Source organism: Clupea harengus, chromosome 4 (assembly GCF_900700415.2).
Source record: "Clupea harengus chromosome 4, Ch_v2.0.2, whole genome shotgun sequence".
Taxonomy (NCBI): domain Eukaryota; kingdom Metazoa; phylum Chordata; class Actinopteri; order Clupeiformes; family Clupeidae; genus Clupea; species Clupea harengus.
The window spans coordinates 19918586-19935348 of NC_045155.1; the positions used below are offsets into that span (position 1 = coordinate 19918586).

Consider the following 16763-nt stretch of genomic DNA (forward strand, 5'->3'; position numbering starts at 1 on the left):
GGGGGGGACAACTTTAAGGTAGGGGGGGACACGTCCCCCCCGGGATCTCCGCCTATGAGTGCAGGGCAGGGTATACATGGACATGAGTCTATTTGACTAGTACTCTTTCACTCACATAAGCCATGTGTGAATGTGCAATTTCCTCAAACTGACACATTCATGCATTTAAATATTTGCACACATACTCCTATAACATTTATATATCTGCGCAGCACTCATAATGGTAAACATCTAGATGGTGGGTCCACAATTGCTGCTGAACTATACATGTGCACCTCCTAAAGTGATCAATGTACATTATTTGAAGATCCATGGGCATGTTGTATCAGTTCTTGCTGCCTCTGCCTCTGAGCACCAGAGAGACTGCATCCACTCACGGCAAAGCTCCACGTCAGACGCTCCCCGCCGTTTGATCTCCGGCCGCCGGCTCACACGCTCACACACACGCTCACACCCTCCGTGATGTAAGTGCCTCTAAATAGCGCCCGGATTACAAAACAAACACTGAAGCGTGGAAAATCAAGAGGGCATCGAGTGCCCATCCGTCAGGTAGCTGGCACGCGCCCGCCGCTCCTGTGCCTCAGCCAGCCAGCCAGCGGGTCGGTCAGCCGCCGGTCACTAACTTGGCCTGCCTCACAGGATAAAGAGCGGATGTCTGTTTGACGTGTGAGCAGGGCAAGAGCTGGCCTCTCTTTCTCTCTCTCTCTCTCTCTCTCTCTTTCGATCTCTCTGTCTTTCTCACACACGGGCTCACAGGCAGGCAGGCTGGACCTCCACCACATAATAAACTCCAGCCATTGATCCACTCGGCCGGCCAAGAGGCACTCGCCGATCCATTCGTCTCTGTCACGCTCGGCAGAGAGAGGAGCCGCATCAGAGGAGGATGGCCATGCTGGCACTCAGATACGGGGAGGGTAGTGTTTGTGTGTGTAGATATGTGTGTGTTTTCATGTGTAGATGTGTGGGTGTGTGTGTGTTTGTTTGTAGGTGTGTGTGTGTGTAGGCATGTTTGCTCAGAGCTCTGGGTTTATATGCTCTGTACTGTGTGTGATCCACTGGTAAACACTGGGATCTTGGCAACAGAGCTTGACAAGTGATGTATGTAAATATGGCATTGTGCATGCACAAACCTCATTTTCAGCACAAATCTGAACACCAAGAAAATACATGTGTGTGTGTGTGTTTTGTGTGTGTATGTCTGTGTCTGTGTGTGTGTCTGTCTGTGTGTGTGTGTGTTTTGTGTGTGTGCGTTTTGTGTGTGTGTATGTCTGTGTGTGTATGTCTGTGTATGTCTGTGTCTGTGTCTGTGTGTGTGTGTGTGTATGTATGCCAAAGCTGTTAAGTGTTCTTCATGCATTACGTATGCATGTGTGATTAGCAGTGCAGTTTGTTCAGGCCCTCATTGACATGCATGTGGCATTTGTGTGAATAAGAGTGTGTGTAAATCTCTCCCCAGGCGAACATGATGACCTTGGCCGAGCACATCATTGAAGCCACGCCCGAGCGCATAAAGCAGGAGAACTTTGCGGCCGTGGACCCGGTGCCCCTGGACAGCGCCAGCGTCAACAACACCATGAGCTGGCTCGCCAGTTACCTGGGCGATGCCGAACACCTCCCCAGCATCATCCATCTCCGGTGAGCTGCCCTGCCAGTCTGATGCCGATCGCCATCACAACATGGGTCCTGCCTGTAGTTTAACGACGGGAAGGAAGATCGACAGAATGATGCCTCATGCCTCATGAAGTCTTTCCAATAGAACTGAGAACATTGAGCTCTAAAGACATCTCTTGCTGTCTCTGAGTGATTGTCAGTGTGACCCGTGTAAAGCATATTAGACTTTCATATTAGAGTGCAGTCCAAAGAACAGCTCTTTCAGATCTTCATATACAGTCTGATATATGATCTTCATTTCTTGCTTATTAAATGTAAGATGAAACTGAGATGAAAGTAACCTCAGTGAAAGTCCTTCTTAGTTATATATGTTTTCACACTATAGGGACATGAAGCAGTGTAACAATGGATAATGCCGGGAGGCTGTCTGAACAAAGCCTATGTGTCCTCTACTGGATCCCTGTGCAGTTTGAACACTGGCATTGAAAAACCTATAAAACCTTCTTTTTTTCTTTTCTCACCACTCTCCTTGTCCCAGATCCCTGTACAGCGAGCCCCTGACCCCCTCGTCCAACCCCGGCCTGAGCCCTGGTGGGTCACCCCTGCACGAGGGGCCCCTGGAGAAGCCCGGCTTGCCCTCTCCGGCCGAGTGGAGCGAGTTCCTGAGCGCCTCCAACAGCAAGGTGGAGCGGGACCTGGCCCAGCTCACGCTGTCTGACCCCGAGCAGAGGGAGCTTTACGAGGCCGCCCGGCTGGTGCAGACCGCCTTCCACAAGTGCAAGGTACAGGCCAGGTCTCAGGTACAGCCAACAGTGAGGGTGTGCGCCAGTGAGAAGTGGTGTCTTCACGTGGGGCTCTTGGAGCTGTGTTGTTGTGTTGTAGTGCAGATGTGTATGTGTCGTGTGGTGGCTGGGTGGGTGGGTGGGTCAGGTTAATCGGTGTGTGTGAGGAGGTGCTGGTTCCCATCTGTCCATGGGAAGAGACAGAGTTGAGGCTCAGTGGCATTTGTGTCACCAGCACAGCTTCTCTAAGTGTTGTGTTTTTTTTACAGTTTCTTTGAGGTGAAATTGGTGGGCAGTGATCTGCACTCACACATGCACACTTACACACATACCACACACACACACAAACTCCTGTCTTACTGTCTGTCCTCCTCTGTACAAACACACAAAAACGTCACACTCAGACTCAGACCCCTCACATTTAGTTGTTGCAGTCCCTGTGGCTTACGCATGGGAAAGGTTGCTGGTGGCTTGAGCAGTGCATGGCCTGGCTTAAAGGGAACGACTGCGCTGCTCTCCTTTCCTCCTCTCCTCTCCTTTCTCACCCAAACCCCAATCATTCAACTCTTAGTGCTACAGGCTTTGCAGATGGACGCTGCTCTCTCCTCCTCTCCTCTCCTCTCCTCTCTCTCTCTCTCTCTCTCTCTCTCTCTCTCTTTCGCTCACTCCCCCTCCCCCCCCCGCGGCTGTGCATAATGACTTTCCACATCTCAAACTGTTCCCTGTCCTTCTGAGGCATCTGTTCTCCAGCTCTGCCAGGTGAATCGGAGCGGGAATGCTGGCACAGCCCACCTCTCTGTCTAGCTGTCTCTTTTTCTATCTCTTTCTGTCTTTCCTTCCCTCCTTTTCTCTCATTCTGTTTTTCCCTCCCTTTTTCCCTGTCTTTCCCTGTCTGTGTGTCTAACTCTCTCTCTCTCTCTCTCTCTCTCTCACACACTCTAACTCTCCCCTCGTCTGTTTATGTGTAACTCTAAATGGACGTCCCATCTGTCAGTTTGACCCCCCCCCCCATCTCACCTCTCTCTCTTTATCTCTTTCCTTCTGTATGTGTACTTAGTCTTTCTCTCCCACTCTCCCTCTCATTCTCTCTTTCTCATCATCAAAGTACCTCTCTGCAGCTCCTGGGTGTGGACTGCTAGAGTCGTGGCGTCTGGCCGGGAGGACTGCAGAGGTGACGGCTGGCTGTGGAGCAAACCCCTCCTGACACTGACCTTTGACCTCTCTGCTCTTCTCCCACAGGGCCGACCGCTACGGGAGCAACAGGAAGTAGCTGCTGCCGTTGTTCAGCGCTGTTACAGGAAGTATAAACAGGTACGTCCTCCACCCCTGTCTCCAGACCTTCATATCTCCCTGATACCCCAGTCAAGTCATGGCCTGCATCCACTAGGAAGACTAGCATACAGGCTTTGGCTCCAGGAGGCATGAAAATAAGTCTCACTCTTACTAATACAAACAGAATATCCTTTCTCTTTAGCATACCAGTAGTAGCACCACTTATCACCAAACAAATACACCCCTCCCTTTAGTGCTCCTTCAGAAGCTCTGCCCCCCAAATTCATGGACATCGCCAAGACAACGACACTGACAACTGGGCTAGCTGACCAAAAGAGAAATATGGCGGACTCCAGAGTGTCTGCTGTCCAAGGGCCAGTGCTTGACACGGCCTAGACATTCCAGCTTTATAAGGCATGGAAGTGGATGTCTCTTTCTCATAGTTAAAAAAATAGAGATAGGACTGTAGGTTTGTAGATTATCAGCTAAACTGACAGGGAAGGTGAAGTCACCTAGCATAGAATTTCGAATTATGCATCATTCCAAATAATCCCACTGTGACAGCAAATTTGTGTTTTTAAAGTAACACATTGCAACAATTTGACACTTTTTGAGGTATGGTTTTATAGGCAACTAGTTTTGGTACCATCCTCAAATAATTTTGATAGCATATGGTCATGTGAAGGACAGATAAACACCTGTGTCTTTCCCACTAGTCATCCAGGATATGCCCTATGTAGTTCTGTATACCGGGCTGGAATACCCTGCAAAAATGGAAGAAAAGCTTTCACAACATGACATTGCCAGCTATACTGCCAAAAGACACCAGTCAGTGTGTTGGCAAGTTTATATCAGTGTCAACTGGGCTGTTGGTGGTGTTTGCGAGGTTTTTGCATGCCTTTTAGGTGGTTAGCTTGCTAGTTTTGGAACATAATGTTAAAAACATTATACAAACAAATACCATGACATAGAGCGAAAAACGACACGGCAAGTAATGTAACTGACGTTAGCTAGGTTGTGGGTTAGCAAACTCTCGCTACAGTTGCTGCTGCTAAGATAAAATGTAGAAGACGAGACGGTTTCCTAGAGCCTGCACAGCAGCTCCAGACAGCGAACCTCACGACTCTCCTGTTTCTATGTCACTAGGTGACAGCACAACAACAGCATATTTTGGCAAGCTATAAAGTAGGCTGCATGGGCAAGTAATTTAACATTACCTGAAACATAGCAAAACTAATGTTACCCACCTGTCAAGGAGAAACCTCCCCATCTGTCTTCATGACAACTTTCAGAGGTCTCTCCACGTTTGGAAAGAGAGATTTACCGTCTCCCCTTCCCCCGGTCCTGTGCACGAGCACGAACGCCCCCTGCTGCTGATTGGCTGGAATTGTGTTGTGTGGTTCGGTCAGAAGCACTTTGTTTGTTTCCCATTTACAGAGTCAGGGCTGCGTACAAACACCAGCTGTTTTTCAGCGTGCACACAGAATAGACAGCTAGTGGATATAGAGGATATATATTCGCTGAATTTGACAAGAAGTGCATTGGATTAGAATCACTTACTGCACTTGTAAAGGGCTTCCTGAAAGGGTTTGCTGCTGTGTATTGCAGACCTGAACTGTTCTCCTTTTAGTGAATCTCTGCCTTACCTCTCATCTCTTTCTTTTACAAGCTAACATGGATAGCTTTGAAGGTAACATTCTCTTCCTATTGTCTGTCCCTTTGAAGTGCTCCTAAAGTATGCCCTTTGCAACAAGGCTCTCTATTTTGACATTCTTGTGCTGATACCAGAAATATATCTTTTTGTCTCAATATCTCTTTATTTCTCTGCGTCTCTCTCTCTTCCTTTGAACTCTCCCTTTACCCCCCCCCCCTCCCCTCATTCCCCTTCTCCTGTGTCTCCTCTCCTCATGCTCCTACCCAGTATGCACTTTATAAGAAGATGACGCAGGCCGCCATCCTAATCCAGAGTAAGTTCCGTAGCTACCACGAGCAGAAGAAGTTCCAGCAGAGCCGGCGGGCAGCCATGCTGATCCAGCAATACTACCGCAGCTACAAGGAGTTTGGCCGCCACCGGCCCCACCGCCGCCCCCCCACCGCCGCCCTGGTGCAACACAAACTCAGGTGAGGACACACCAGGCCAGGAACATGTTATAGTATAGTACAGCATATTGTAGTATAGTAGGATATAGTGTAGTTTACTTTACTATATAGCTAAATGCCTCTTGGCTCAGAAACCGCACAACCGGTCTGCCTGTCAATGAGCAGCATAAGCAACATTGCAGTGATTAGAATGACCTTAAACCCAAATCGAATGGACCTCCTTAAATAAGAAGGAGGCACAGAGCCCCTAGCATAGCCTGACTTGTAGACACCTTGAGCATGGTCCGATAGTTCAGCTGAAGGAGTACTGCACTCTGAGCCCAAGCTGTTGTGATAATATCACTGTTTGAGACTCAACGTCCTTGCTGACAATTAATGAAACTTGCAATTGAAAGTGCATTTGCCGCAGTGCAGGGCGTTATTGGCTGCATACTGTTGTGGTGTATGGTTAGTCAGCAGTGCTCACCGTGATGGTAAAGCTCTTGCTCCTGTGTGTTCCAGAAGTAGTCTGCTCACCAAGAGGCAAGACCAGGCCGCTCGCAAGATCATGAGGTTCCTGCGCCGCTGTCGCCACAGGTAACCACCCCCACAGTGCCCTCTGCTGGAGTCTAGCCGCACCAACACTGCTCCCTCTCTCCTCTCTATACAGTGAACACACACACACACAGAAACATAACTAGATGCAGAGGACGTGCATATAGTTACACTGATATGCACACTCATACCTCACACCCCACCTCAATGCTGTCAGACACAGACGCACACAGAGACACACACTACAGAAAGGGAGAGGGAGACATACACACACACACACCCAACAGTAGCAAGAATGTATCCCCCCCACTGGCCTCAATAAGTCAGGGTGTGTAAGCCTTATCTGAGTTATCTGAACTGCACACCACTGCAGCAAGCTCTGCAGAGGCACAACAGTAATCTGACCACAGCCGTTAAGAGAGGCCAAGCACTGGAGAAGAGCATTAAGGAAATGAGAGATGAGAGCTGATGTACAGAACCCTTTGACGTAGACAGGGACTGACAGCATGAATTGGGGGGTTAGGTGGGGTCAGGGGTCATTTCAGTGCTTTAGAAGTTGTCGTTTGGGGGGGTTTGGGGTCAGGGTTTTGTACACACCTTTGCAGAAGCCCCCCCCTCTCCCTCTCCTCCCCCACTGTATCCCCCCTCTCTCACGGTCCCTACTGTGTGCTAATAGCTGTCTGGTTGTTGTTGTTTTGCTGTTAATGCAAAGCCCTTTGATGGACCATAGACTGTTCAAGCGGGTGAGTGCAGCCTGAGCAACTCAAGTTTGTGCTTTTCTCTCTAACTCTCTCTTTCCCTCCCTCTCTCTCTCTCTCTCTCTCTCTCTCTTTCTCGCTCATTCTTTCTTAAACTGTATGGTTACTCTGAGAGTCCCCTTCCCACTTCATCCATCTCTTTCTCCCCCTCTCTGTTTCTTTCATTCCTTCTCGGTCTTTTTCTCTCTCTTTCTCTCTCTCCCTCTTTTCCTTTCTCCTCCATCACTGTTGCCTGTTGCCTGCTTGCATGACAGCTGACCCCTGGAAGCACAGATGGACTGTGACTCTCAGTTAAAGAGCAGATGTGCAGTAGCTCGACCGCTCTCTGACTAACCAATGCTCATGAATGACAATGTACACCACAACACTAAACAAGCCTCTCCCTCTCTCTCTCTCTCTCTCTCTCCCTTTCTCTCTCTCACGCGTTTGCTCTCTCTCTCTATTTACGGAAATGTCTTTCTTTTGTTTGTCATCTTTTCATTTTTTCATTTTTTTTCTTTATTTTTTTTAAAAAATGTTCTTGTGCCATCATGAAGATGTTAGAGAACTAAGAGGTGGTCATAACTACGTGGCCATGTTGCATGCCTGGTGACGACTATAGGCCTTGCTTTCATGACCTGTAGGCATGCTCCGAATTATGTCACTTCCTGTTTGGGGTGGATGTGGTCTCACAGAAGGCGACTGTGTCGCTGGTGTGGTTATGCTGAGTGTGATGGGACAAATCTGTCCCCTCTTTGCAAGGAAGAAATTGTTTCTCTGATAACTTAGAATAAGATGCAGTTGACAGAAGGTTATAGATGAGTACATATGCTTCAAGCCAATGTAGCACTTTATTGTATATGCACTGCTGTGAAGATGGTAATGCCTTTATTCTCTTTCCAATCCATAAGGAATAAGTTTTGTTTGATATACACTGTGATGCAGATTTCTTGTCATCCCACATTAATGACTTCAAATCTTCCTTTTGTGAACTTATAAGATTAGAAGAGGAGAGAAGACAAAAAAATACGTGTATTTTTCCCATTAGACTAGATTCTGAAGACTCAGGGGAGCGGAGAGAAATGGCACATGGGGGGGAAAAAAGAATGAAACTTAAATAGGCCAATTCACAAAGCATCATTCTGTCAGTTTGTAAGTGAAATGAAAGTCTGCATTTCCATATAAACTTCAGTGATAGGTACTTAACAAAAAGAAGGGCATTTCAACAGAAGCTGATGAACTGGAAAATCTATTATTTCCTTTGCAGAAAGAGTATCTCTTTTCCGAGGCCAATATGGAGGATCAGACACCAATTTTCATTAACAAAGTTTCAGTTATTACTTTGACCCCTGGCTTATGTTGTTTTGATAAAACATTTCGATTTTGGATGATTAAGTCATCAGCATATATTATCTCTTACTTCCAGCCTTGACATTGTAGGAGTCGACACCCCTAAAGAAAACTTTGATTGTCGTTTCGCTATGAGTACCTGAATGTCTACTTTGCTGTTTGGTCAAATATGAGAAACTGGATTGAAGGGGAGGGGTGGGCTGGGATCAAAGTTCAGAGGTTGCAGAGGATGTTGCTGTGTGTTGATGCCTGGATGTTGCCTGCGTGTTTCAAAGCTGCTATGTGTGTGTGTTGTTCTCTCTCTCTCTCCAGAGTGAAAGAATTGAGAAAGGCCAGGGAACATGAGACCCTGCGGAAGAGCCCCCTCACCATGTGACGACATCACTCTCCAGACTCCTCTTTTTTCTGTTTTTCCGTTTGAATCAGAGACGTTTTACAACAGAAGAAAAAAAAATGAAAACGAAATGCTAATTCACTGAGAACACTGCAACTATTCCTACTAGGGTCCTGCTGATCCTACTCCTGCGAGTACATGTACAACAGCATTTTTTCATATCTCCTCTATCTTTCTTTAGGAGGGAAAAAGGCCACTTTTATGAATTAAAAAAAAAAACTCTGCAAAGGGGAGACTTATTAAAGAAAGGACATTCGCTTCATGACATTTTTTGCACTTTTTTCATGGATTAATTTGTCCTTTTGGTTTCTGGAAGCATGAATAGTGGGAGAACGCAAGGATGCTGGGGACAACCCCTGACATCATGAGGATGACACAGAGGACAGAGAACACAAGAAACAAGCCGAGAGAAGCTATGGAACCAACAAAGGGAACTTCGAGAGAGAGAGAGAGACCAGGCTCTATGTGTATTTTATGTTTTTATGTGACTTTTCGATCCTATCATAGACAAAAAAAAAAGGAACCAAAAATTGTTGGTAATTCCTAACCCATTTGTACACATACCGAAGGAAACAAACAACACAGCCTGAATCAGACATCATCCCCATAAAGCAGATATCTACCCAGTCCTTTGTTAAGAAGGGTCACGACCTCACATGAATGTAGGAGAGGTGTGGGCAAAGTAAACACTAATCTTATTTTGCTATGTCTTTTTTTGATGAGAATTGGTGGGGAATCAAATTTGTCGAAAGCGATTATTTTAACTGATTAAATATTTATTATAGCTTGGGGGGGGGGGGGGTATGCAAACTGTTGTTTGTCTTGTTTTCAGTTGTTCTCCTTTGGTCCGTTGCTTGAATCAATACCACGATCGTCTTAATTACAAGTCGATATCAGTGCTACTCTGCGACGTGTGTGTGTGTGTGAGCGTGCGTCGGTGCTTTGTTCGCTCAAAATGAGTGAAGAGGGAAACGAACCCGCAAGGCACAAGGAAGCTGCATGCGCTCAGGTCCGTGCTGTCCGTGGCATGCTTGAAGTGTGGTCTTTGTCCTTAGTCTTTTTCTACAGAGTTTACTGTCGTGGGGCTCCTATTCGCCATGGAGTCAGTGCCCAACACCTCCCCCACAGCTCCTAGAGTTCGTCATTAAAGTTCTTTAGGTGTCGACGTGATGAACCATGTGTTATTTCTAATTTCAATTGGCCTTGTGTCATTCAGTTTTATCTCCTGACAGCAAACCAATTGCACCATTGTGTTTTATTCATTGGTTTATTCATTTTAAAGGTTTATGTTTGAACTTCACGGACCATTAAGGTTTTTGTGAAGTGAAAGATCACATACATTGCCTTGATGTCTTAGAGATTCTCTGAGGGGTCCCTGAGCGAGTCCCTCAATAGTGGTTAGACAAATCCATATTTTTGACAATTGAGCGGTTTGTGTACATATGGAAAGTTGCAGGTTCGCAAAGAAAAAAAAACATTTATCCGAATGGGATTGTATTTTAGAAATATATTATTTTATTCATTAAAATGGGGACAAAACAGGTACCGTAAGCAACATAAACTGAATATTTGTATAGTTTTCTTTGAATGCCTAAGAAGTATGGTTGTATTGTTTGTACATAGTGTAAATATCTGGGATAAACTGAGACACATGCATGAAGACATGAACAAAGGTACAAAAATGGACTAAAAGCATTAGTGGCTATGCTCTGTAAAATGATTCAGACTATTTCACTATAAGAGTATTTTATTTTATTTTGAATGTTCTTGAGAAGAACATTTTGCTAAAGCATGACCTTATTGCAAAAATAAAAAAAATAATGATGAAAAAATACTGTATTTAGAGTTAGGAGAAAATCAGCAAAATGATCTTAAGGTTATGTTTACATTTTTTGTTCATATCCATTTTATTTTGGGGCTACCAAGAATCTTTTGCCAATGGTGCCAAGTATTGTGAATGCTATATTGCTTAACAACAGAATTATCATTTCACAGTTCATCTTTGCTTAACAGATAATCAAACAACAAAAACTATTTGCATAAACGTCAACACGTCACAATTCAAGGACCGTCCACAGAAAGAGCTACACTCTTCACAAGGAGAGCATTTTTTTTCTAAAGCAACTTTGAAGTCTTTCACATATCCCTTTTTTTATCACCAGTGGCAACATTCAAACTGCTTTGCTATTGGCTAGCACTCACCATCTGTAAGAGAATGGAAAGATGGCTCCTATGAGAACTGTTCAAATGGCTACCTTGTGTGACCCGGAAAGCGCCAGACCTTTTGGCTAAATAGGCAATTTTCTGTCTGAATGGGAGTCTATGTACGCACCAGCTGGCTAAGTGTTACGGTGTCACAAGGAAAATGTTCTCACTAGTAGTTGTTTACTGCATGCTGGTTTCAGATGATTAAGGACGCCGTCTAAATGGTTTCCCCTGTCCAACATACAAAGCGAACAGTGAAATGAAACCCTAGGGGTAATGACAGGAGTATTCTGGTCCAAACGCTGAAGAGAGGTCTGAACATACATAGGTGCTAATACATGAAAATATGGCATCACAGAGAAGCCAACTTTTATTATTGTTTTTTTCAACCAGTTTGTTTGTTTGTCAGCTGGCGATGTGCCAATCCTGTGAGTGTCACTTAGTGTTGCAACAGCTTTTGAAAAGGAGCACTGACGCTATCTGAATGCAAAGATGCTGTTTGTGAGAATGTCATGGGAAATGCCTACACTGATGGTATCCCGATTGAGTTGTATTTGTGTGGAATGTATGGCAAAGACTACCCTGTGTTCCAAATTGTTCTTTGTATTGTCAGTATGTCAGTTTTGTCATTATGCGATAATTTTTTTGTGTATTGATTTGTAACATGCAGATGTAAGGAACTTTGTTTACTTTTTGTGTTCTATTTGGGTTTATGACTTTGTATGTATACATTTGGTTTGGAGTGACTGAGTGGGAAGTGCCTAATCAACCTGCATCTCGACTGTGGCAAGCCTAGTTCAGTTAGCATGCGTCCTATACACATACACACACACACACACACACTGGTGGTAGATGGACTTTCATAGTAGAGGTTGCAAACCTCGATCCCTCCCAAAATCTCCCACAATCCTCAGTCCACTCTCACTGATGGCAAAAATCCTTTGTGTGTTTTAGGCTTCCCCTATTTTCATTGGCTTCAGGGTCTATGCCAACTCTCTGGAATGCCAACAGTTTGCCAGTGCTTTAGGACATGATGCCCAACTAGTGTCTCCAGCGGAAAAAATACCCTCAACAGACAGATCTCATCAGTCCATTATTCTTGCCTTGCATTCATCTCTCCAGTAGAGGTTTAGGATGTCAGCTATCGCACTGCTGTGGCACCTTGAGAAGGTCTTATTATGCTTGCATGGTACATAGAAACCTGGGTGGCTGAATTGCACACCCGAAGCATGCTTATTTTTGTAGAATCGGTAGCCAGGTAGACTTGTTAAAGACGTGTTCTGTACAGAGGAGGACGGCGGTTTTTCGTGTCACAGAACTTTTTGTAAGATGGAGGGCTTCTTCAGGGAGGGCAGAGGAGAAACCTAAAACAAGAAAACTAAAAAAAATTACTAAATTAAATATCAAAACACTTAGCACCCAACAGTATTCACACGTACATGGCCAGCAAGACTTTGTTTAAGTTTTTATTTTTCATTTTTTTTATTTTGAATTTAATTATTACGTACATTGACTTGGATTCAGTTGTCCCAGATTCCTAGAGAAAGATCCTCCACACTTCAGCAGGTCCAAGGATTCTTACAGGCCACCTTAAGAGACACCGCTGCATTCTTCCTGTGTGCATCTCAGTGTGTATGACAGCGGTAGTTTGGTCCTACCCAGTGGACAGACAGACAGACAAACAGACAAGGAGAAAACCTCACACTAGTCTCATCGTAGCGTAGAGAGTCGCCAGCCTCCCTCTGGTAGTTTTTTTCCTACTCAGGGTGCCAAAATGAGGAGTGGGAAGTGGAGCAGGACACAGGGGAGGAGCCTGTCACTGAGGACACCCTTAGCAGGAGAGTCAGAGTCACGTGGGCGGTCCCTCCTTCAAGCAGTGTTCCCCCGTTACTAAATGAGCTTGCGTGTCTCCGGAGAAAACAACCGGGAGTGTGACACGTGAGAAGTCATTTCGCTGTTCCCTTTTTTTATTTTCTTTCCTCTCTGTTTTTCACTCCAGAGTGGGCTGACCTGCAGTAGAACTGAAGGACCAACACCCTCTCCTCCCAAAATGAGGCTCACAATATGTCAAGCATTGAGTGATGTGTTTCGACCGCACAAAGGAAGCCATTCACTCCTCTTAATGTTGTATCAGGCAGGTGAGGCTCCCTGAACTATGACTGGGCTGTTAACTGATGCTCCTTATGATAGCCAATGATAGTGGACTTAGAGCTTCGCCACATAGTATATAGTCTTAGACGGAGATGTCTCTTTGTCCGCTGTTCCCCTTATTCTTGGGGAACAAACTTATCTTAACCATCAAGCATCTACTGTCCAATGAGATATGGATACGCTACAGTTTCTCCTGTGTGTATTCCACAGTAGTTTACCACTGCCATGCAGTAGATGAGTAGCTGTGTGAGATTTTACTCTAAAATGCTCCCTGGCTGAACACTGTCCCTGTGATCCCACACAAACACGTTGTTTTGTAATAACATATGGGTGAATTTTCATTTGAACACATTTTGTGTCAGAATCTACCTGGTTATTGGCTTCAGGTTGGTCCTTGTGTGGTATTGCAGGTCAGCTTACTGGTACCTACTGGAAGCTTACTTCCCATCATGCTCCACAGAGTTAGAGTGAAAGGCCGCCTTTCCTCCTCTTCGTCTTGTTACGCACCCGTGGTTCACACCCATAGGCACACTGGAAACACAGGGCAGAGACAACGAAACAAAACACAGCACGCAACATCTCACAAAGTTTTCCACTCATGGACACAGAGCAATAAACATTATTTTCTTATGAAGTGGAGACCTGTAGACCCTTGCGGAAAACCAACCAATTGGACACCCGTAGTTGACCTACTCTTATGCAAATGCAAGTATTGCAGGATTAGTACTCAGTAGTTTATGGACAGCGATTATATGACACCCTTTACCGAGCTGCACGTTTCATCATCTCCCAAAAAAAAAGGAAAAAAAAAAACATGAAAAACACCAAGAAAAAAAGACTCAGCCCTGCTTTTGTACCAGGTAGTGGGGCCTCCAACACTTTGCATGTAAGATGACTAGTGTTAGATCTTTTTTCCTCTCATCTTGCTGTCTTTCCCCCTCTCTTTCTCCCCCCCTCTATCTGCCTCTCCCTGTTATGTAGCCCTCTGCCTTTTCCTCCCCTTCTTTGTTTCACTCTTCCTTTCTTTTCTTTTTTCTTTTTTTTCTTCTACTCCCTCCTCTCTGGTTTGTAAGTTTTATTTTTGTAATTGTGCATGTTAAAGCGTCACTGAAACAATGGATATGTTTAAAAAGAGAAAAAAAAGAATTCAGCTGCTGAAGCCATGCAAAACATTTTGAATTGCCCTTAAAAATATGAAAGATGTTTTCTGAATGCTTTATATTCTTTCTGCTGTAAAATAATAAAAAATACAAAAATGAAGAAAAAAAATCATGCTTTTCCATCCAGTGTGGTCTGTGCTACAACTCCATTCTGCCCCCTAGTGGCTATTATAGTAATAGTACGAATAAACACACACACACACACACATCAAATGCTTCAGACATTACTGTCATCTGAATGGTGTAATAATATATTTTCCAGAATTCAAGCAAAATCCAATAACGTCATACCTCAGTGACTAAGTGGCCAAAGATGGTCTTTAGTGTCACACAGAATGTCTATAAATTCCATTCAAAGTTTTAAATCGATTACCAGAACTCTCAGTAGTGTCATTATTCTATTTCTAAGTCACCTTGCTATGGGTCAAACCCCTACTTTATGTTCTGACGGTGGAAATCAGTTCCAATATCTTGAAGCGTCACGCTCCATATTCCCACTAACGTTAAGAGTAGACCGTAGCTCATAGCTCAACACCTTGATGACGTCTTAGGTCTCTGCTGCGTCGGCACTTTCTGCCCTGCTGCTAGTGAGGCACAACATATGGATGGGCAGTGCACTGACGGAGGCCACTGATAGGGTGAATCACCTGCAAATTTATGGGGCAGGTAATGGTGTTTTGGCCCCAGGGGATTGGACGCTGGTGACCGTGTGGGCATATAAGGCTGTGAAGGAATGGCAGCACCTCACACACTCCACCTCTGCCTCCGCGCTGGACACCTACCTCTACTACTATACTCAAAGGTAAGTCCCATCACTTCCCTCCTCACTGAAGTTACAGTCTGATGCCATGACGGCTCTGACTAATGACTGCTATCTCTCTGATCTGGACTTATTGCGTTGTTATGTCGTCCACTATTGCAGGGTTAGCTTAAATCAACAGGAGAGAAAATAACTGAAAATCTACCTTCTAATCTAGCGCAGGGTTCTACTGGCATCAACGACCCATATAGATGAACAGGGTAGGGGGAATAGATGAGGACCGAAGATTTTAGTTTTGTGGTGAACTGGCATTAAAAGAATCTGTTCCCGTTGGTTTTCCAAACTCAGTTATTTTAGAAATGAACATATTCCTGCCTAACGTTACCCTTTCACACCAAGTTTGGGATAAATGGTGAACCTGGTTTGAGAGTGGCACTGCGTGTTCTGGCAAGGCAAGACACCGAATAATGTATCAATGCCATGGTTCCCAAAGGCAGTCTAAATTATATTTTGAAACATGTGGAGTATACAACTGATTGAGTCATTCCAAAGAGGAATAATGGTAGAGGCAAACAGCTGACCCATCAAGATGGAATGGGAGATTGTAGTGGTACTGAATATGACAGTCTGTTTGTGTCCCTACTGTATCAAGTGTATACTGAAATCAATGGAACCTAATCTTGTGGAAGGATTATTAGTCAATACAAATTAATTGATTTGTAATTCAAAATAAATTAACTTTGTAAGTAAGTATGCACTGTCATTATGTATACTCGTGTCTGTCTACATTTTACTGTCAACAAATATAAACAAATTGAAATAGGAACGGAATGTCTTCCTGAAAGCATTATGCCATGTGGTCCTGAGCTCCTCTTAAGTCCACTATGCGGTGTTCTATTGTCCTGTGTTATGCAGTGTAGACTGATGTCTTTGTATTGCTGCGCTATGCTATGCTATGCCCTGCTGCATGTGGTGTTTTGCTGTGCAGATGATGGCTGTGCTGGCGCTGACCTTAGCCCTGATGGTGGTGTCCGTGGTCAGGCAGAGTGACAGCCAGCCACTGCGGACAGATCCTATAGAGCTGACAGAGGTGGGTCTAATGCGACTGTTTATAACACACTCAACACAAACACACACACACATACATCCACGCACGCACACATACACACACACACGCACACACACACACATATAGCAATAGACATAGACAAACAAATTGACTGCTCCTTTAAGTAAGAATGTTTTAGTAAAACTAAAATTACCTACACATCACAAAATACAAAACTCATTCATGCAATTTAATGTGACCCTCTTCACTGTAAAACCCTTGATGCACAGACCAATCTGGTTTTACTACTGTACTTCTACACACCCGGTTAATCTTACACTCCTCTCCCCCCACTAGCTGTTGGCAATTTTACGGGCAGCTGGGCCTGGAGGAGGAGAGGCAGCGTTGGTGGACGGCTACCCAGGGGAGGAGGGCCTGTTGTCTGAAAGTGAGCAGCTGGACAAGAGGGACCTTCCCCGACTTGGTGTCTCCGTCTTCCGCTCCAGTCCGTCGAGAGTCACCAACAGCAGGACGTGGGTCCCTAGCTCTCTGCATGCACATTTACCGCAATCATTAAGTCATTGTACAGTGATCCCATTCATAATCAGTGGACAGTGGAAAATGTACTCCTATTTTGCCTCCTGGGGATTCGAGGTCTT

The 16763-nt window shown here is 44.9% G+C and overlaps 1 protein-coding gene across 10 annotated transcripts in view; it reads left to right on the forward strand.

Moving 5' to 3' along the window:
* The window catches only part of camta1a (calmodulin binding transcription activator 1a), a 368250-nt gene extending 353845 nt beyond the window's left edge, over positions 1-14405 (forward strand). For 3 of the 10 annotated variants that reach the window (XM_031566618.2, XM_031566625.2, XM_031566624.2), the window contains 8 exons: positions 1457-1635; positions 2150-2393; positions 3633-3704; positions 5335-5355; positions 5587-5786; positions 6267-6341; positions 7012-7042; positions 8699-14405. In XM_031566618.2, the coding sequence (XP_031422478.1) occupies positions 1457-1635; positions 2150-2393; positions 3633-3704; positions 5335-5355; positions 5587-5786; positions 6267-6341; positions 7012-7042; positions 8699-8731 (855 nt within the window). In that variant the 3' untranslated portion in view covers positions 8732-14405. Of the gene's footprint in view, positions 1-1456; positions 1636-2149; positions 2412-3632; positions 3705-5334; positions 5356-5586; positions 5787-6266; positions 6342-7011; positions 7043-8698 lie in introns of all 10 variants that reach the window. The other 7 variants (XM_031566620.2, XM_031566619.2, XM_031566621.2 and 4 more) reach the window with 7 other exon arrangements.
* The last annotated feature ends 2358 nt before the right edge of the window (positions 14406-16763 follow it).